The 22,474-nt window shown below is 38.2% G+C and overlaps 1 protein-coding gene across 1 annotated transcript in view; it reads left to right on the top strand.

Moving 5' to 3' along the window:
• Positions 1–22,474, top strand: part of myo18ab (myosin XVIIIA b) — a 128,098-nt gene that overhangs the window by 58,558 nt on the left and 47,066 nt on the right. The window contains exons 15-24 of the mRNA XM_073862804.1: positions 97–187; positions 1,659–1,851; positions 2,307–2,393; positions 5,695–5,836; positions 5,935–6,106; positions 7,011–7,185; positions 7,353–7,593; positions 8,735–8,844; positions 9,881–9,946; positions 16,771–16,899. Coding sequence (XP_073718905.1) covers positions 97–187; positions 1,659–1,851; positions 2,307–2,393; positions 5,695–5,836; positions 5,935–6,106; positions 7,011–7,185; positions 7,353–7,593; positions 8,735–8,844; positions 9,881–9,946; positions 16,771–16,899 — 1,406 coding nt within the window. The remainder of the gene's footprint in view (positions 1–96; positions 188–1,658; positions 1,852–2,306; positions 2,394–5,694; positions 5,837–5,934; positions 6,107–7,010; positions 7,186–7,352; positions 7,594–8,734; positions 8,845–9,880; positions 9,947–16,770; positions 16,900–22,474) is intronic.

Below are 22,474 nucleotides of genomic sequence, written 5' to 3' on the forward strand. Positions count from 1 at the left end.
GTGTGTATCATGGGCGGTTTGGTGAATTATATAACTGTGTCTGCATGCTTATGCAATATTAAGATTGAAAATGGTATTGGGTGTTTTGTCCCGCAGCTCCAAAGATCACGGCCCTGGAGTGTTTGGAGGCCATGGCTGCTGGGCTGTACTCTGAGCTATTTACACTAGTCATCTCACTTGTTAACCGGTAAATCCAATTTCCCACTGTTATATGGACATTAAAGGGGACATTTCACAAGCCTTTTTTTAGGTTTAAAATGAATCTATGGTGATTCAAATGAGCTGATGAAATGCAAACACTGATCGCCATAATGGTGGTTTGAATTGAAACTCAGTTGTGCTGTCAATTAGTTTATTTTTGCAGTGCCGTAGTGCAGATTAAGGGGTGGTATTATTATAATAAGGTTCCCTTATGACATCACAAGGGCAGCCAAATTTCAATGACCTATTTTTTACATGCTTGGAGACAATGGTTTACCAAAACTAAGTTACTGGGTTGATCTTGTTTACATTTTCTAGGTTGATAAAAGCACCAGGGACCCAATTATAGCACTTAAAACATTGAAAAAGTCAGATTTTCATGATATGTCCCCTTTAATTCCCTTTTTATGAATGTACTGTATGAACTGTTTGCTCTGTTTAGTTGCAAATCAGGGATTTTTTTTTTTCAAGGTGTACAATGTAATATTTTGAAATGGAAACACTTTCACCTATATTAGCTTAACCTCTTAAGACCTGGTGTGTCCACATACGTGGACATCAAATTTTTTGTTGTTTGCACTAGGGATGCACTGATAGGATTTTTTTGGGCCGATACCAATACCGATTTAAACAGACAACTTCTGGCCGATAGCGATGCCGATACCGATATTAAACACTTCTATACAATACTATACAGTTGGTCTATTAGCTAGTTTATTTCTGCATCAAATTACTTTTACTGAACATGGATTGTATCTAATTAACATTCAACTGACCAACATAATAAGAGAGGCACAAATTAAGCTAAAACAAATATAATAAAACAGCATGATAACCTTCAAAGGTGTTTTTTTGCTATTCAGCATTTATTTTATTAACAACATTAACTTTTTTTTTACATATAATGGATTTCTTTATGCAGTTAATTAATAAACAATTGGTATCGGCCTTTCTCGTGCTATTGCCGATATGCCAATGGTTTCAAATTCATAAAAAAACTGCCGATAAATATCGGCGGCCGATACATCGGTGCATCACTAGTTTGCACCGTAATGCTTAATTCTGTGTAACTGGAACCTGTTGTACAAAAACGTAGACAATCACACTGCTTCATGTTCAAAGAAAAATATTTGGTTATTATATTTCTTGGTTTTTCCTAACCCCAAATAGTTGGAAGAAACCTAAAATGCAAGCCAACCCAAAGCTCAGGTTTTAGGAGGTTAAAGGCACAATATGTAAGATTTTAGCATTAACATATTTAAAAATCACTATCACAGTGTATATTTTGTTCACTTGTATATATACATTATCTTAAATGTTTCCAACAATGTTTAAATCAAGAGAAATAAGCAATTTGTGTAACACCCTTCCTCATTGCCTTGCTTGTCAGTGGTTTCAGCTTAATTCTGACCTACATTAATTATGTATTTATTGTTGTGTTTTTTTGGCCGGTTTAGAGCTTTGAAGTCAAGTCAACACTCCTTGTGTTCTCTGCTTATTGTCGACACACCGGGATTCCAGAACCCAAAGTTAACCAAGCGTGACCGCGGCGCCACCTTCGAAGAGCTGTGCCATAATTACGCCCAGGAGCGACTCCAGACGCTTTTCCATGAACGCACTTTTGTACAGGAGATGGAGCGTTATAAGGAGGTGCAATAATCCTGAACCGATGCAGACATCTGCCTTGTCACCCCATCATCAACCCATGTCAAATTATTCCTCTGAAAATTATAATTGGTTTTCAATACATTTGGGCTTTGTCTAGCTGAGTTAATTGAATGCTGATTGAATTACAACCTATTTTGGGAATTGTTTACTGTGCAGTGATAACATTTGTATGAGCAGTCATAATCAAATTAAACTTGCCTTATTACCAAAATCAATATTCATGGTCAGGACTTGGGCCAATCTTAAATCTTGTTTAATCAAAGTTTAAGCACTTTTGATAAATTTTATTTTTAAGATCACTACCTGCAAATGTTTTTATTGGAGAGCTGTAAAATCATTGAATAATAATGAAAAATGATTATTAACATTGGACATAACTTTAACATGAAATCAGATCATAATGGTAGCTGACTAATATCCCCTCTGTCCTTGTGTAGGAAAACATAGAGCTTGCATTAGATGACATAGAGTCCAGTACATCTCTCTCTGTAGCAGCTATAGACCAAACCTCAGCTCAAGCATTGGTAAGCAAATCTCCCATCTCGGCAATATTTAACCAGGTTTTGTCTGCTTTCATGACAATCCCAAATGGGACCTTGTATGAAGTACTGTATGCTTGCTTTTTGGACTTCTTTAATTGAATCTTTGCCTTAGTTTTTATCAGTAATGCCTTGTTATATGGACCTATGTGGATGTTGTCAGCTGAAGCAGTGTGTCAGTTTTAGTGTGTGTTTTTTGCTAATAATATAAGCAGAAAGGTTTTTGTTTTTCTTTGTGTAGTTGTGGGTGTTAAGAAGCAGAGCGTTCAGCCTCTGTATTAATAAAAAGACAGTTGATGATGTCCTTAGTAAAAAAAAATGTGCGATTGATGCTTGGTTGTCACATCAAGTCTGTATAAAGTTTTGAAATAACATGCATGTAGTCATCCAGGGATTCAATGCGTAATGAAATATTTGCATAGAGTACATACTTTATACTGAAGTTAGTAGGGATGCACTGATGGCCTATAATTGATATTCTCACTATCTTGACATGATGATCAGTACAGATTATTTCCTTGCAATCAAAATGGGCATCAGGACTCATACTGTCTGATTATTTTAAATTGAATTGTGTTAAAAATAGCTATGTTTCCATCCAAAGTTGCATATGAAACTTATGTGCATAATTGTAATTTCTCATTAAACATTTGCAAATAATTGCAAATTTTCCATCCAGTGAGCTGAAGAGAGCAAAATTGTCACTTCCTGATAAATTGGTACTAAATATCAGTAAGAAAAGCGCAAAACCGCTGTATTTAACCATTTTTGTGTATAATCGCCTCAGAGCGTGCAGACAAAACACTATACACCTGTTATCTGCTTTCGGTTGTGGATTCCTGCTGTTTGAGTTGATAGTCAAGTAAGACAGTCCTGTCAAGTAAAATGACCAAGCCATTAAGATGATAGACTTTACCTATTCATTTCAGAACTTCCAAAACCGCATTTTAGATGCAGTGCAATGCAGTGTTGGGGCTTATGCATTACAAGTATTGTGCATTACGTTATAATATTACTTTTCTGAAGTAACGTGTAAAGTAACGCATTACTTTTTATGCTTTTATGCTTATGCTTACTTAATAAACTAATAAAAAATAATGCAAACTTTTAAGTTTAATTAATTTGATTTAAATGAATAATGTACTCATTTAAACTAAACGTAGTCACATAGAATAACGCACTACATCCGTGCGTGTCTGAGTGGGAAACGTTTGAGCCAGAAACGGAGAGGGCAGGCCAGAGCTTTAGCAAAAGTAATGCAAAAAAAGTAACTTAAAAGTAACATAGGTATTACTTTCCATGAAAAGTAACTAATTAACGCAATTAGTTACTTTTTTGGGGAGTAACTTAATATTGTAATGCATTACTTTTAAAAGTAACTTTTCCCAACACTGGTGCATTGAGTTCTGTAAGCTGGTTAGTCCAGTTATGCCGTCCAACGCGCAAAGTCACGTAACTTTTTTGATGTGCATCTAGGGATTTATTCAGTTAAAACGTTTTCATTGTAGTTCATGTGCATGTTTTGTTATTGGATAAGAAATTTGTCAAACTCAATTATGCACATACATTTTTTATGCATTTTCATTTATTTATGCGCATCTTGGCGTTACATTCAGTGGGTTTTTTGTGCGATAATCCAAAATGCACATAAAATAGGTTGATGGAAACATAGCTAGTGACAACAGAATTGCAGTTTGTACAATCTGCACTTTTTCAGAGCATAATAATTTGAAACGAGTAAAACGCAATCTATCGATTGCTGTCTATTGTAGGAATGTAACGATTAAATCGCATCTCCCATTAAAAATGCCTGTCTGAAATCGATTCTGAATCGCAAGGCTGCGATTCTGTGTTTCATGCACAGTTTGTGCGTGTACTACGGCATTTGGTCAGTAGCAAGTCCTTATCAATATAAAATCATTATGAGTCGGAGTCGTTTATAAAGTGCATTTAAAATAGCAACACTCTTTAAATAAAAATCATTCAAAATATTCTTTATTATAATGAAAATACCTATTTGAAGAACATTTCCTGGAATAGCATTTGTAATGCTACTTCTTCTGTGGCACAAAGGGAGTTTCTGCATGGGAGCGCCCCCTGGTGTTCGGATGTGCCTGGATTTCACCATAATTCATTAAAATTAATTCATTATGAAAACGCGCATTTGCACAATTGATCGTTACAGCCCTAGTCTATTGATATTGGCCGATGTCATTCTAAATAATTGAATCGGTATCGGCACAGGCATTTTATATGGGTGCATCCCTAACCACTATTATTTAGGGTGGCATGGAAGTATGCAGTTCCTCACAAGCTGTTTTAAACATCACTTGCCAATGTGGAAACAATTGTGCCAGTGCCACATGCTACTACAGGCATATATCCAACAATTTCTATTATGTTTATAATTTGACATTAAAATAAAAGTTTTAAGATTTCCAAGAAAGACACCCACAAATTGACAAACAGGCTGTTTAAAAATGAAGCAATTGAAAGTGCACGTTAAAACAACCCTAAAGATTTAATGAGCCACACTTTGAAGGAATTACCAGAGACAAAACGAAGACAATCTAATGAATGTGAAAAGTAATCTTCAAAGACAGATATGTGAGCACACATTCATATGCCTTCATAATTGCAGCCAGATCTTTTTAGGCGCTCCTCTCGTCCACAGTTATTCCAGCGCTCCTGCAAAGTGTCAGTGCTGTAATGTAGAACGAAGGAGAAGCCATTACTGCTATGAATTGCCTAAGCAGAAAGAAAGAGTGTATGGTTTAAAAATGCCTGCCTGACTACCCTGAAGCTCTTGTTCAATACAGGCCTTTAATGAGAAGCCCAAGACTAATAGCTCGTCTTTTTCCCCACTCGTTCTCTCCTCCTCTTTCCTATTCTATAAAGGGTAGTAATTGCTTTCGTGTAATGACTAATGTTGTGTTTAAGGTCATTATCGAAATATAAAATGAAAGTAAGTGAAACAATGCGTTGCTTTGATAAATGAATAAGGCTTAAATTAAGTATAAACAAAGTTCTCGAGAGAGATTGAGCATGTTATGGTTACAATTTGCATTAGGTCAGTCATTAGATTCGGTTGATATCATAATAGCAAAGTATCTGTATAACCTTGCAGACGGTGAGATAGATGAATGTGTAGCTCCTTTGAATATTTTAAGGGTTTAGATCTGATGTTAAGGATCCATACAGCCAGAAATGGTTCTTCTATGGCATCCAGGATTTGAACCAGCTCCTCATTTCATTATATGCACGTGTATGTAAATCTGTGGTTCAGGTACGGACCCTGGCCAGGACAGATGAGGCGAGGGGGCTTCTGTGGCTGATGGAAGAGGAAGCTCTACAGCCCGGAGGCTCGGAGGACACTTTGCTAGAAAGACTCTTCAGTTATTACAGCCCTGCAGATGGAGAGAGCAAAGGTCAGAACTCATTACTGCATATATCCTACACATACCCACCCACACAGGTTAATGTATTCAAAGTTCATCCGATATCATGCATTCAACGTCCCTTTTAGGCCCTGCTCTGCTGCTGAAAAGCGAGAAGCCGCATCACTTCCTGTTAGGTCACAGTCACGGTACTGACTGGGTGGAGTACGATGCTCGGGGCTGGTTGAGCCATGCCAAACAAAACCCCGCCTCTCAGAATGCTGCTATTCTCCTGCAAGACTCTCAGAAGAAGACTCAAGAGTAACAACTGATACATGTGTGTAGTACTGATGGAGATTTCGTACTCATTTGGGTGATTCTCACGAAATCCAGATTTAGGTGGAGTCCAGCATTAGATTTTTTTAAAAGCCCTTGAAGCCAATTTTTTTGCACGTATAAGATTAAGGTCTGAACTTACTATAACCATTATTTTAGATTTTAGATGATCATTATCAAAAATTATCATTACCGCAATATGATATTACATTAAATATATGCATTTACAAACTCATGTTTCGGTAATGACTAAAAAGTTGTCTAGGTACTATGACAAACAAAATTTCAACTTTTATCTGGAGAGAAAAAATACGAACTGCTTACCTGGTAGCCATCTTGAGTGTCAAAGTCAATTATGTCCCTTCCAACCATTTTTTTTTAAATGTTAGTTCCTTGAGGGTTTAAACAATGATTAAAAATTGTTGCGGAGGATGAGAAAATTTTTCTTGGACGCATTTATATTCCTTATTATAGTCTCTACATTTACCAATGATCACCAAATACAACATGTTTCTTTACTGAAAATTGTTATAGTATAACATGCACTGAAGCTTTTTATTTTTTTATATTTTTGTAATTATATATATTTCCATGTCAAGAACCCAAATCCAGTCATGGACATGTTGCGGTAATGAAAATTTTCCCCTTAAATGTGGAAAAAAACAACAAAATTTGTTTATTTGATGTTCTTTGAAATCGTGTGCAAAATAGTACGTGAAGAGATGTTTGTAACTGTATGCTTCTTATTTTGATACTCTTACTTTGCATTTACTTTTTTATCAAAATGTTTCATGACACCTCATAAGTCTAATTTCGTGAGAGTGTACATGTTTAACAAACGGAGGCTCATTCTGTAAGTACTTTTGTGCTCCTGCAGGAAGAATATCAGTGGTTTGTTTATGGGACGTTCTGGAGGGGCCACCGTATTATCAGGATCCATCGCCGGGCTTGAGGGTGGCTCACAGTTGGCTTTGCGTAGGGCCACAAGCATGAGAAAAACCTTTACCACTGGTATGGCTGCTGTCAAAAAGAAGTCCCTCTGCATCCAGATTAAACTTCAAGTGGTCAGTATTAAAGATCCGTTAAAAATGTGACTCAGTCTGTGAAAACCCAGCTCAAGTAATTTCTTCCTATATAATGGATTTCTGGATTTCACAGACATGGTCACAAATATTCCTAATAATGTTAATGTGTAGAGCCATTGTGTAAAGATGTGGTTGTTATCTTGCAGGACGCACTGATTGACACAGTAAGGAGGTCCAGGGTGCACTTTGTGCATTGCCTGCTCCCCAAGGCAGAGGCTCTGACTGGAGATTTAAAGGTGCTGGGAGGACCTTCACCTCGCTCTGGGGAAACAACAGAGTCTCAGGGAGATAGCTGTGAAACAGGACTCATGCAGCTGGATATCTGCTTGCTCCGTGCACAGTTACGAGGATCCAAACTGCTCGATGCTCTCCGAATCTACCGCCAAGGTAAGAGACACGAAATACTGGGTGTAGGCAGACGACAGCGAACGACTATCGATTCATACCTATTATTTGCGTGCCAAATGTCACATCAGGGCCCTTGAAATCCATGAAAGTTTGTGAATCTGGGGGGAAAAATTCAAGGCCCTGGGAAGTTTTGGAAAATATACATACATAGATACAGGTCATTGAAAGTGCTTGAATCAATTTTATGCAAGAAGTTTTCTGGAAAAAAACTATTATTCCCTGTGTAGTGTAGGATAATATCATAAAAATTCTAGACTTTTTAAGCATACATGCTAAACTGTTCGCTTTAAATGCTTATATCTTCTGTATGTGAATGTTGATTCATACCAAAATGCTTTTTTGCATAGTTGTGTTTGACAAATGAAAATGTCTCGGGTTATGTATGTAACTGTTTTTCCCTGAGAAGGGAACGAGACGCTGCGTCTCCCTTGTCATAGTGCCTGCGTCCCTGTAACGCCGTCTTTGGCAATATTTCACATATCGATATACTTCCTGGCTCCCGCGTCACCCTGTCATTGTTGTTAAGCCTCACCATTGGTTGAATATGATATACACATTCAGACGCACTTGCCCTTGGAGGCCTCCCCAGAGTTTCACTCGCAGTGACACAGCACGAGTTCCCTTTGAAAGGGAACTGTAACAATATATCTTAAAAAGGTAACACGATGTAACCTTGCTCTCACTTGAAATATGTCCCCACATTTAGTCCTTGAATTTGAGGGTATTGGACCTGGAAAGTCCTTGAAAGGTCCTTGAATTTAAAGTTAACCAAGGTGTGGGAACCCTGTGAAATGCAATGGGGGGAAGATTTGAAATGACCACTTTTCCATGTGGGCCTAACTTTTTTCCTTTTTCTCGCAGAGTTTGTTGACCTTTTAAAGCTTTCTAGGCCTGCAAACTACATTTAGTGTTTATAGTGACATTGTCTATTTGTTAAATGATCTTTCTAAACATTGCATAAAATTTGTCACAGTTCATAACCCAAATGCCCAAATCGTTTTCTCCTGATTTATCTGGAGACCATTCTCAAGATAAGTGATTGGCCGATGGTCAGCAGATCCTGTAGTTTCTTGAATCTCTCAGTTTCAACTCCTGTTGTTTGACTCTCCTTTTCCTCAAGGTTATCCCGATCATCTGGTGTTTTCTGAGTTTCGCCGTCGCTTTGACGTACTGACCCCCCACCTGACGAAGAAACATGGGCGGAACTACATAGTAACTGATGAGAAAAGGGTAAGCGTTGAATTATGTGCGTGTTTATGAGTGTGTTGTTGTACTTGGCTCCTCCTCCGTAAGCTGTTCCTCTGTGTAATTGATTATGACAGTGCTGAGGGCAGAGAGCTGTGTTGTTGATTAATGGGCTGCACTAGACATCTTTTTCCTCTTAATCTCAGCACGACTCTGGTGACAGGGCAATAAAGGCTTTAATCAGAGACCAGAGTGACGACTCTATCAGCAGCATCCTGTCCTATCACTGACCCTGTTTCTGTTACTGAGTCTTAAACCATTCAGACTTTCATTATGGTGAAGATTTAAACTTAAAACTAAACTACACAGAGCCGCAGTATCGCGTTCATAATCGAGGAAAATCGACTCCGATAATCTATGCAATTTTGCTTAGCTTCTCGGTAAACTACAGCTCTGTGTAGTAAATGGCGATTTTATACTAATCAAGGAACAGGATTTACTGATGAAACATGCATGAGAATGGGAGACGATTTTTTGCACAGCCCTACAAAATACACAGTATACAAAATGAGAACTGTTCTTTGAATTATTGGCTAATAGAAATGTAAGTATTTAAAATGAACCTCCTTTGACCACACGTTGCTTTAGCTAAGTCTTGCCATCCAAACATCAGTGGATTCCCCCTTAGACCCGTGATCTATCTATAGTTGTTCAGGCCGAGACGTGGCCTTTCGTTCGTCTCTCTCCACTGAACCTGTTCACCAGTCATCCCCTGTGCCCCTACAGAGAGCACTCAATACCTTCCAATGCCTTCAGCTCAAACTCTAGCCATTATTCATCAGTCCGCCGAGATTTTTTTAATCCCCTGCCATGTTGTTATTTGCCTGTCAGGAAGAAAGCACTTTTGAGGGTGAATGGTGGAGAGGGGTCAGACATTAAGACAGTTGTTGGTGACCCCGCTTTTGGAAAGAGAGCACGATTCTGTCAGCATGGAGCCCTACTGGGGGTTTGCTTTGTGCACTGAGGTGGATAGCAGACTGGGTCTTTATGTCTGTCTCACAGATTTATGTGTGTGTTTCAGGCTGTCGAAGAGCTTCTGGAGTCTCTCGAGCTGGAAAAAAGCAGCTATCACATGGGCTTAAGCAGGGTAAGTAACGTGTCACATGTAACACAAACTTTAAATGATCTTTAATTAAAATGATCTCTGGCCAACTGCGGTTTAATCTGAATCTCAAAGTATCTGGCATCGTATATTTCATTACTGTTATGTGGAAATTAACCAAGGCTAAAATGTCCCCTCTGAGAATGTGCTTTATATGCATGCGCTGTCTTCGTTGTTTTATTGCCAGATTTTCTGAAGGAATTATGCAAGTGCATTTGCAAATTTACACTGGGCGCTTGGATAAATGCCCAGTAATAAAGCTCCGCTATCATTTGGTGAACATTTGATGATTAACTGCTGTAGAGATCAAAAGAAAATGTACTGAAATGCCTCGTACACGTTAAATTACAATTATTGCATGTTTTTCATGAGTGTGAGTAACATGATGTTAATTGCATCAGGCAAACGATGGCAAGCATTTGTCATATATAGTGAGGTTGCAACCAGGAAATGCGTTTACGTTTGGCAGGATATGGCAGTTGCCATACCCTAGCATTCAGACAAAACGGCAGAAATGAACAGCTTATGATGATGCGTATTAAAGATCATTTTAAATATTTTTAGTAGAACATATCTGAACATTGGTACATTACTAATAGTGATAATTTACATTTGTGTTCGACTTAATACTAAACCACAGGAACCGACATGCTTTCGAATCGACAAGATTGATTCGAAAGCAAATTCTTTCGTATAATTTCTTAAATCGCCCTCGCAGTACTTTAATGTCATCCGCCTGTTCTGTTTTCGCAAGTAAAACCTTAAAACTTTTTTGTTTTAACATTTAAACAGACCACACTTGAGCTATTATTGATTATTCCAGAAGTAATATTATTTGTTTTCTGTGGATAAATAAACATTCCTTACCGTTCAGCTGGGAATGTTTAGCGCATTTTTAGTCACAGGGAAATGTATTAACTATTTGCGTGCTTTTTGAATACGGCCACTTGTGCAATAAAAACTGCACAACGACAAATGGTAAGACCTGTTTTTACATTTACCCGTTTTACTGAGAATTTTATTTAATATTTTAGTATTAGTTGGTTAACTCATGTGCTTTATCACATTTAAAACTCTGTTTATTGCTGAAAAAGTACGTTTTTATTTGAAGTATCTTAAAAAGGGATTTTTTCATACACTGTAAAAAATTCTTGTTGCACTTAAATGTTTAAGTGGGCGTGCACTCACAAGCTTTTACGCCGCGGCCAGCGTATGTTTTCAATTGTTTCCAAGTGAAGCTCTGCGTTTTTCAAATAAGCTGGCAGTTAGCGGTTTTCTTCCGCGCTGAAAACCGGCACTTGCCGTTTTTTCCGCGCTCGGCGCTTAGCATCGAGAGTTGGAAGAGATTCAACTTTGGGTGAAAAGCTCTGCTCGTCAATGTCCGTTCTCACACGGCTGTCAAGTATCACAACAACCAACCGGCTCACAGCTCAAGTATCACAGCTACCAAAGCGCTCGGCTGAGGAAAGCGGGCGCTCAGCTGAAAAAAACAGCTGGCGATCGGTGTCCTCCAGGCGTTTTCAGCCGCGTTTAAACGTTTTGGTGTGCATAAACCCTAAGTTTAAACAATTTTAATTTAGTTGTCATTTCAACTTTCTTGATTTGTGAGGAGTTGGTATAAATTAAAAAAAGTTGAATGGACTTAAGTTATTACAACTTTATTTGTAAAATTTATCTACTAAGTTTTAGTAAATAAACTGTAAAAAGTTAGATACTTAAAAATTACTTTAATTGGTAACTCCTACATTTTTTTTTAACTTAAAGTGAAACTAAAGTAAACATTTTAAGTTGAATAAACTTAAATTCGTTAGGTGTTACCAATTTAAGTATTTTCTTTAAGTTGAACCAACTTTTTACAATGTAGTCAAAAAAGTAAATGACTTGTTAATTCAAGTTGTTAACACTTTCAGAACATTTCAGTGCAACAAGGAATTTTTACAGTGTATGATTTTTGATTATTGCGAACAATAAGCTCTTTGATCAACAAAAGGTTATGTTTTGTCCATCAAAGTAATCTTCAGAATTGAACAAAAAAAAATTGTCTATAAGTGAACGACACCATGATCGATGGACTCCAACATTTCCACCACCAAGCTTCTGACAACTTTGTCAAACTCTATATTAAATCAGTTTAAAACATATTCCCTGCTAAGGAAATACTCTGTTGATGATGTAGTATTGTTTTTGAGATTTTTCATGCATGATGACGTTTAAAATCTGTAGTCCCATATAGCAACTTGTTAGCAACTGCTCTTTTTATGACACAGAAAACATTTTTCAAATACTGTTTTGTATTATAGAATAAGGATCTTTGCACAGAAATATTCATCCAAAATTTTTGCATGTTAAAAATAGATATGACCTTGTGTTGTGTGAAAAGGAAGTGCTACAAAAATATGTCATGCATGCAGCTCTCTATTCAGCACCTTTGGCACCTGGTTAAACTAGGTTGCAGGTAGTAAGCATGATGCTGTTTTATTTTTATACGAGACACAAACATGGCACAACTGTCATGTGAATTTAACCCTAAAAATGTCAAATAAAATGTTTTTTATATTGTCATTTCGTCTATGTCATGGATCGGTGCATTGAGTCAGTTTGTAGCATACAGATTCGGCCTAAGTCATGAGGATCAGTTCCAAACAGATGGCATGATTTCCATTTAGATTGCAGAAACGTTCGGTTCTTTTACACCTCTTAGACACAGACAGACTTTAATCCGCTCTGCCACCGTGCTCACATCTGGATGAAAGCGTGGCAGGGTGGGCCGTGGCCAAAAGGACTCGTCTCCTTCTCTCCCGTCACGAAACATTCGGCGCTCTGGGACAACGCTTTACCCAGAATGCTAAGCTGCAGATGGGACATGGCTGCCACTCTTGGCAGGCCTCATTGGCGGGCGTGTTGGAGCGAGAAAGACAATTATTCTCCGTTTTCTCCCTAGAATAACCAGGCATAACTTTAAGCCAGGCTGTAGGGTGGCTGTCCGTTTCTGGGTCTTTCCCGGCACTTCGTATGATGAAAGCAGAATTCAAGCTGTTTTTGTGCAACTTCTGCACAGAAGTGATTGATTCTGGCAGGCACAGGGTTTCTTTGTTTAGTGTAGTCTGGCTTGGCACACGCCGATAATTCACTACAAACACCAATCAGTGCAGCAAGATATTGCGCTTTCAGACAAAGCACAGCAGTTTGGAGGGTGAGCCAAAATAATGACATTCTGATAAATAGCTGATTACACGAATGGAAATGGGGAAAAACGCTTCCAAGAAATGCACAAATGGTTTGTTGACAACCATAATTTTGGAATGCAGATGATGTATAGAGATTTAGCCAGGGCTCTGTGTAAAAATGCGGTTTTGAAAATCGGTTTAATATAGAGAGTTATTTAAAGACCCTGTCATATCAAAAAAAAATTTTTTTGGGTCTTTAAAGGACAAGTTTGGTATTTTACACTTAAAGCCCTAATTTCAGATTGTTTATGATGAAATAGAACGGTTTTGACTGAAATTTCGACATATGCGGCTGCCCCGAGAATTTTCGGGTGTTTGTTGTTTCATCTCCTACGTCTACAATGGGTGTATAGGTGCACAGGAACAATCCTTCCTAAAATGCATTAAACTTTCATTTACAAAGACGTGAAACTCACCGAGTGGTCAGGTGTGTTCACTGATATGCTCACACAAAAATCGCTGCGAAATATGCTTTCCAACAGCTGTTTTAGGATTCGTTGTAAACTTGTGGACCTATTTTTCCAAACGCCTCACATCCGTACATTCTTCCGCTGAGAGCTGGAATAATAGACACTCCAGCCCAGTTGGTGGCGATAATCCACCTTTGCCAATTGCAAGAATACAAACAACGTTCCCGGCGCGGAGTAATACCGTACCTCACAAAACATCTAATACAAGTCAATGGAATTGGCAAAAACTACGATAAAACCTGTTGGAATGCGATTTTTGTGTGAGCATATCAGTAAACATTTCTGACCACTCGGTGAGTTTCACGTCTTTGTAAAACGAAAGTTTAATGCATTTTAGGAAGGATTGTTTCTGTGCACCTATAAACCCATTATAGAGGTGGGAGGTGATACAAGAAACACCCGAAAATTCTCGGGCCAGCATCATATGTTCAAATTTCAGTCAAAACCGTTCTATTTCATCATAAACAATCTGAAAACAGGGCTTTAAGTGTAAAATCCCGAACTTGTCCTTTAAGCTATGTAAATGGTCTGAAATGCGAGTAAATGAGATCAAGAAACTTAAACAGCGTCCACTTCGAGTCCTTACTGAAAACCTTCATTGTACAGTTGCCACCTCAGTGTACAATACATCCATCTAAATCACTCTCCCACAGACTTCCAAACAAGCTCCTTTCTTTGCCCTCCTCTGTTACCATTTCTTTCTTTTTTTACTTCACGAGGAATGCCATTCTCTTGGTCTCCATGGGAAACGCTGTCTTTTGACCTCTTTCCACTCAAGTGACCTTTGGTGTCCTCATGAGGAAAGAATTGGCCAATCACAGGCCCCACTGGAGCTTCCCCATGGCATGCTATTGGTGAATGTCACAGTGTGACATGGCTAATAAGCACCCCAGAAGCCACACACAATAGAGACATTTCTAAACAATATCATCATGGACTTCAAATTAAAGCACTGTTGAACAGACCGTGGAGTCTCGGAGGATGATGTCATTCTCTACAGTAGCATGCTGCATATGCTGCGAGATGGCGTGGATAATGTAGTTGTGAACATTTTGGCATCTTTACCTAATCTTACATTTGACTCGGGAGAACCTGGAATGAATTGCTCGTTCACGTGATAACAGGTCTTTTTTGTAGCACATCTTCACTGACATTGAGAAATGAAACTCAATTTTCTCTTGCTGCTCTCTTGAGATGGAGAGGTCCCACTTTGATATTACACCTGCCTGAAAGCAGATACATCTGTGTGTGTGTGTGTATGTATATCTGTGTTGGCACCTGATGTTCTCATTTGGGTTGTGGGGAGTGATGAAGGTTAATGTATCATCCTTTATTTTTATTTGCGGCACTGCTGGCTCGGCAGCCCTGCGCCACGGGGTCCGATTGCTGTCGAACTTAACATGAATATGGAATCATTTCATAATACTCCATTCTCCTCCATGATCTGATGCTTGTGGCTCCTGTAAAGAGATTACAATAACCGAGGCTCTACATCACCGAAAGGCTCTGCCTGTCTTTGATGTGAAATGGAAGATTATGCTGGCAAGCAGCTCCAGATAAAGGCTCAATCAAAAGGCATTTGATGCCATTCCCTCCGATGCGTAGTAATTGCGGCAGTGGACCATCAGCCTCCCATTTCGCTTCCCATTTCGTCTCTCCATACACAATATATGTGTGTACTGTATGTGTAATTATTCAATGCGGCATTTCCTTTCAGTGCAGATTTTTGGGTATCCTGCCAATCCAGTGAGGTTTTGGTTTCTGTTCTGCGCTGTCAGAAAAAAATACAAAAGCTGTCACTGGAAGGTTACCCTTTAAAAGATCCCATTCACGAACAGATATTTACCATTGAGGTACCAATTTGTAACTTTGAAGTACTAATATGTACCCTGAAAATGTGTACTTTTCGAAAGGGTATCACCCCTGTGACAGGTTTTCGGAGAGTGTAGATGAATCTATTTTCAACATTAATAGTATGCTATTGCAGTTTGACCATGTTCAGACTTTGATGAATGTAAATCTGAAAAAAATCATCTGATTAAATGGCATTAATAGAGGAGATTTGTGAAGTGTTAATCCAACTTGGCCTCTACCACGGAGGAGAAAATTACAAGCAAACAGAGCAGGGGTTTAGAGGAGGCTCTCTGTAAATGTTTTAAAGCAGCTTTACATTAAAAGAAGCAGGGGAAACAGAAAAAATTACAGACAATAAAAGTAGCAAAATACAGCGGGTATGAATAAACTTTACAAGCGAGCGTATTAATAATATCTCGTGTACAAGAGGGTGCTAAGTTAAGCCAATGTCAGCTGACTCCCTGGGGTTAAAAACAACCCTAGGAGAAAAATCTTAGGGAGAAACAAAAAGTCCTAGGAGGAAAAAACCTTATTATAAGTGTTGCCTGCACAACATCTTCCCTTGACAAAATAAAAAAACTACAATACGACTAAAATATTCAGTGTATATTTCATATTGTGGCCAGTGGCCAATATATACATAATACATTTTAAAGATGACAACATAAGCCCTGAGTATCGTAAATTTTTTACGTGTTCGCAAGGAGGTGTGCACGACGCAATTTTCGTCAAAAGAGCGTGCACGTTTTGTACGCGTTTCATGCTGAATTTTTTTAACCAAGCGTACGTTGTACACGTAGGTGGCGAATATACGCCTACAGGACACTGTAGGAGATGCATTGCATTTTGTCGCAATGCGTTGAACGTCTGCCTACACGTACGAGTCAAATAAACTATGCTTTCGACCATCGGCGTACATTCTCATACACGTAAAAAAAACATTATACTACTGTATTTGATTCGATTTGTTTTAATTGTATCAACCCCAATGTCTTACACATGACCACAAAAGACATAAAATACAATTGAGGATAAAAACGCAAAGTCCAAGACTTATTTCCATTTTGGTCCTCAGGACAAGACAGATAAACAATAACATAACATAAAAACATTTCTCATTTATGTGCTTTAGACATACACAAATTCAACTATATGCTTTATTCGAATCCAACAAAATATATGCTTGCTTTTGCCATAGCTATACAAATGTACATCTTTAAATAATGCATGTTTGCTGATAGTGGTGCTCTGTGTGCAGGTTTTCTTCAGGGCAGGTGTTCTGGCTAAACTGGAAGAGCAGAGAGACATCCAGACCAGACGCAACATCACCCTGTTTCAGGCTGCCTGCAGGGGCTTTCTGGCACGACAGGCGTTTAAGAAAAGAAAGGTAAGCCTTGCTTTCTTCATGAAAGAGAACATGTATGGAGCGTGTAATCTGTAATTGTAGCTTTAAGTAAAACAGGAAGTGTCACTGACACCCTGCAAGTTCTTTTTTCTTGAAATGCAAGCAGAATGTTTCGAGTCTCATTTTAGCAGAGCTGTTTAGTATTTAAGCTGCAGTGACTCTTCCGGCGAGAGCGAGTTCATCAGAAAGTCATTGCCGTCTTGAGTAAAGCCCTTCGGCTCTGGCCTCTGCTGACAGATAGCATTCAATCAGCAGATCTCTGGGAAAAAAGCCACCTGCCCCACTGCCCTCCATCACAGGCCTATCGATTCATCCGCCATCGCGTGCCCTTCACTCTCGCCCGTGCCCTCTCTGTCCATTAATTTCTGTTTTGCCACTCACCCCGTCTCTCTTCTGGGTTTAAGCCCTTCTGTTTCCTGCGGCTCGATGTCCTGCCCCCACGTCTGCGTCGTTCTCTTTTATTCACTTCTGTCTCTTTCACTTCCTTTGAATCTCTGATCCTTTGTGCACCTCTGTTCCTTCAGTCTGCCTCTGTGGGATGGGCTCAGTTACTGCGAGTCGGTTCTACCCTTGCCTTTATAGTTCGTTGAGCACTTTAATATCTGAGCATATATAATATAACAATAGAAATATAATATAATAGAAATGCCATTAATGAAACTCAAAGGTTTTCCACTTTAAATAGCGTGATGAATTGTTTTTTAGTGTCAGTTTACATTTAGTTGCATTTGTTAACATTAGCAGTGTTGGGGAAGTTACATTGAAACTGTAGTTAGATAAGCTACAGGCTACTTATCCGTAAAACTAGTTAAACTACAGCCAAGTTACCAATCTAAAAAAGTAGTTTGCTACACTACAAGTTACTTTCAAAAAGTAGCTAGCTACATTAAAACTACACTCTCAGAAATTAAGGTACAAAAGTTGTCACTGGGACAGTACCCTTTAAAAAGGTACACATTTGTACCCAAAAAGTGCATATTAGTACTTCAAAGGTACTTATTGGCAGTTCAAAGATGTATATTTGTACCTAAATGGTACATATTAGTACCTTTTTTAAAGGGTACTGCCCCAGTGACAGCTATGTACCTTTATTTTTGACTATGTACTTTTACAATCACATTATATTACAAATAACTGAATATAATTTTTAATGAAAATGTTTTAATAAAAGGATTTGGGGTTTAAAAAAAAATTGTAATGTAATACAATTATGATTTTTGTATCATTTTAGTTTGTGAACTACACAATATGCTACTCAAATATTTATATCAAACTGAAAATTGACAATGAATAGGCATAAAAAAGAAAAATGGAGAGCCTAAAAATGCTTTAAATGACTTAAAAATACATTTATTTCAGCTCTTTATAATAATAAATATGAATCGTTATTAATAATTCTAAACAAATTAGGTATATAATTACATCAAATGGTTTGATAAATGCTGTATATAATATAAGTTACATCTGGATTTCTTTTTCTGTTTGATTGATGCTAAAGCAGTGGCGCAAACACAACATTAGTGTTCTAATAGGTTTGTTACAACAGTGTGGCAGGACAGATTCGATTTTAAAATAATGTGAAACACAAATTCATCACTGCACTTAAAATATAAATAGACATAGAAGCAATAAAGCAGAAGATTAATTTTTAAAATGGCTGTTACTCACTTGTATGTGCCTGAAGTTTTCGATGCATACAGACAAATTTTTGGATTGCAGAAATTACATACGAACGTATAAGCTTTAATGTTTGTTTCTTTATAAGACATGAACTTGGGGAAATATGGCCATGGGCAATTAATCTTTATATCTTCAAAATCTGTCGTCATGCCGCTCCTTCACGGACATTATAATAGGAGTGTTTTGACTTTACCCCTTATTTTCTGTACGCAATTATCAGACGATCTCCGTAAAGACGTGTGACAGAACAATAGATGGCAGTAATGAACAATTTGACTTTGAAATCTAAGAAGAGAAGACGCTGCTGCACTCAGTCAGTGCGCTGCTAAAAGGCACTGCAGAGGCACGGCGTAATGTAGAGTCTGGTCACGGTACACAAATACTTGCTGGAAAAAGTATTAACCTACTGTTAAAGCTACATTGTTAAAAAGGAACTAAACTACAGGAAAGTGTAGTTAAGTTAGTAGCGTCGCTACTTGTAGTTAACTACTCCCCAACACTGAACATTAGTGAGTGCATTAGCTAGTAACAATGAGCATTATAGATTATGTGTTAATGTTAGTTAATGCCAATACAATTGTTTAACATTAGTTAATGCACAGTGAACTAACATAAAGTCACAATGAAATGGAAGTAGCGATCGCCTTATTTTCCCTGTCGTGACGTATCTCTCTCGTAAGTGAAACGCTTCTGAAAAAAAAAAAAAGTGAGGGCAGGACTTGAATATGTCCATCATGAATTGAATGGATCATTGAAAGTTGGGTCATGTTGCTATTTGATAATCACTGCAACATTTTTCCAGGTCCCGCCATCGCGCCATTCCTTGTAACTGGAAGTAAAGAGAGAGAGAGTTTGCAGGATAGGAGAAGATTAGCGTTTTGAAGGGCACATTAATTTGTCAAAAACAGTGTAGATCACAGATCAGTCATTTATATAAAATAATAAATTATTCCCCCCAAAATTTAAGGGGACATACCATGAAAATCTGACTTTTCCATGTTTAAGTGCTACAATTGGGTCCCCAGTGCTTCTATCAACCTAGAAAATATGAAAAAGCACAACCCAGTATCTTTTGATGAACCATTTTCTGCAAGCACGTAAAATATTAGGTCATTGAAATTTGGCTCCTCTTGTGATGTCAGAAGGGGATCTTCTTATAGTAATATTGCCCCTCAATCCAACCACGGCACTGCCATTTAGTGCAGAGGGAAAGAGAGAGAGAAAAAAATTATTGACGGCACAATTGAGTTTTAATTTAAACCAACTACCATTGTTGTGATCAGTGTTTGCATTTCATCAGCTCATTTGCATTTTAAAGGACACAACCAAAACGGCACATTTTTGCTCACACCTACAAAGTGGCAATTTTAACATGTTATAATAAATGATCTATATGGTGTTTTAAGCTAAAACTTCACATATGTACTCTGGGGACACAAAAGATTTATTTTACATCTTAAAAAATTCTTGTGACATGGCCCCTTTAAGTTTTTAACTTCAGTTTCATTTTGACTTAAATATTTACAACTTTTGAATTTAAAAATGTATTAATAAATGCTGAAATTAACATGAACTAGAATTAATAAGTTAGTTAAATACTTAGTCTAAATTACAGTAGTACTGTTCATTGTTAGTTCATGTTAGCTAATGCATTTACCAGTGTTAACAAACACAACCTTATTGTTTAAGTGTTGCCCTTTTTTTGTGTTATTACCATACCAACTGCATAAGATAGGTTTGACAGTTGTGGAAACAAAAAGAGAAATATTATAAACAATTGCAAATCATTTTTATATTTAAAGCAACAATAAAGAGTTTTTGCTCTTTGCTCCCCCTACAGGTTAGAAGCGTAATTGTCCATTACCACTGTCATAAATATTGCAGCATAGCTGGCTCTGATTGGATTGTAGGTCTGCCGTAAAGCAAGTTTTTGTAGTTTTCACTCGAACTACAGGACCACGACCCGACGCTTGGAAACTTCTTTAGTGCAGTTTTAGCCAATAGAGGGCTGCAAAGCGACTGTGAAAGTGCCATTCACCCTGTTTCGAGTGGATGAACGACTGAAACTTTTTTGGAAACATTATTTTAATGTAGAAAAAAACTCTTTAGTGTTGCTTTAAAAATCATATTCAAAAGAAACACATTTTGACATTTTCAAATATTATTAAAATGTTCTACACCTATGCCAGATTAATTATAAAGGAATTATAAATTACAAAGGAATCTATATGATTCCAGGTTCAATCTAGAAACAATTTGCAAGGCTCACACTGTACTGTAAGTGACATTACAAAACAAAACACAATTATTTGTCAGTCCCAAAGGGTTTGTGCCCAGCTGCACTGCTTCCTGACCTTCGGCCGGCGCCCTGTTTCCTGTCTGCCATTGTTGGACGGGCTGATTGGTCCAGGTGTGTCTGATTATTGTTGTTGTGACTACTGAGGTCGGGCACACCTGGATTAATCAGTTTGTCCAATAAGGGCAGACAGGAAACAAGGAGCTGGCTGAAGTTCAGGAAGTAGTGCAGCTGGGCATAAAGCCTATTGTGTGAGCATTGCATTACCAGCACAAACGTTTGTAGGTTCGATTCCCATAAGTACAAATGCATAACTCGAATGCACTGCCACTCACTTTGGATTAAAGCGTGTGCCCAATGCGTAAATTTAAAAGAACTCTCTTTCTGTCTGTGTGAGAAGAGCGGCCCATGCCTCCCTAAAGTTCATGTGAAGGGGGGAGGGCTCAAACTGCAGACTGAACTCCTCGTGCTACCGTTGGCCCTCTGTGGTCAGCTGTCTTGGCATTACAGCTTCATCAACATACTCTTTCACACTAGCACACAAACTGAGAGTGTTTCCTTGGCGAGACTTTGTTGTCGGTCTACCGCAGAGCTCCCGACAGGAGTCAACACTGTTGCCTGGATGTTTCGCTGCAAGTAAAAGAAGTTCGAATGAGCTTTTTGTCCTTCTAGGCTTTTGTTGGTATCATCAAGACATTAGCAGGGCTTCTGTTTACTTCCCTCAGCTCCCGTTCGGAGTGATTTTACCTTTAACAGTGCCGCTTGTAATGCGTCTTTTAGGTGAGTTGCTTTGTAGATGTCACCGTAAATGTTTTTCAATATACTTCTAGTTCAGTTTGACTTCTCTAAGTTCCGGAATCTTGTTGTTTGTCGAAGCATTCGCTGATATTTTACTTGCAGTTATCGTCCTCCACGAAAGGTCTTTATTGCTTTGAATCGAAGCTAAATATTTGGTAAAGCACATGTCTGGGCTTCACGAGAGATCAGACTGGATTTTAGGTACTCTAGGTAAGCCTCAGATACCACATAGTCTGATTGTTTACAGTCTGATGCATATGTAAACAAAAGTGACAAGCACTTTCTCAATCTGACAAGCTCAAATCTGTCTGGCTTTATTTTCTGATGTATGGGTTTTTACATAAACGATGTGTTTACAAAGTAGTAGAAGTGCAAGGGCAGAAATGTACCATCGAGTCATTTGTATGCTGAATGGTGTATTTAACAATGTCAAGACATGAAATGTTGAATTGAGTCATTACAGCAGCTCCCAGAGAGAAAGACACGTGGGTCCTGACTTCCTCTCCCAAACCACAGTTGCCACATTGCAAAATCAATTTGCTTGTTTCTCTCTAAAAATCGATAACGGAGGGATCTCAACACCTTGAAGTCTGTTCCAGTTTTAGACTACCCAAGAAGAGTGTTTCAAAGCCCTTATTCCCACCAGATTCTCTTTCTCTCAGATCCAAAACCACGCTGGCTCCTTTGAAGCACACTGGACTGCTCCTCCCTCTGACATTAAGTCAAAACGACACTAGAGGGAGCTGGGAATTTTGCCGAACGCCAATCGTATCTAATTAACAC

This window comes from Misgurnus anguillicaudatus, chromosome 24 (assembly GCF_027580225.2).
Source record: "Misgurnus anguillicaudatus chromosome 24, ASM2758022v2, whole genome shotgun sequence".
NCBI lineage: Eukaryota > Metazoa > Chordata > Actinopteri > Cypriniformes > Cobitidae > Misgurnus > Misgurnus anguillicaudatus.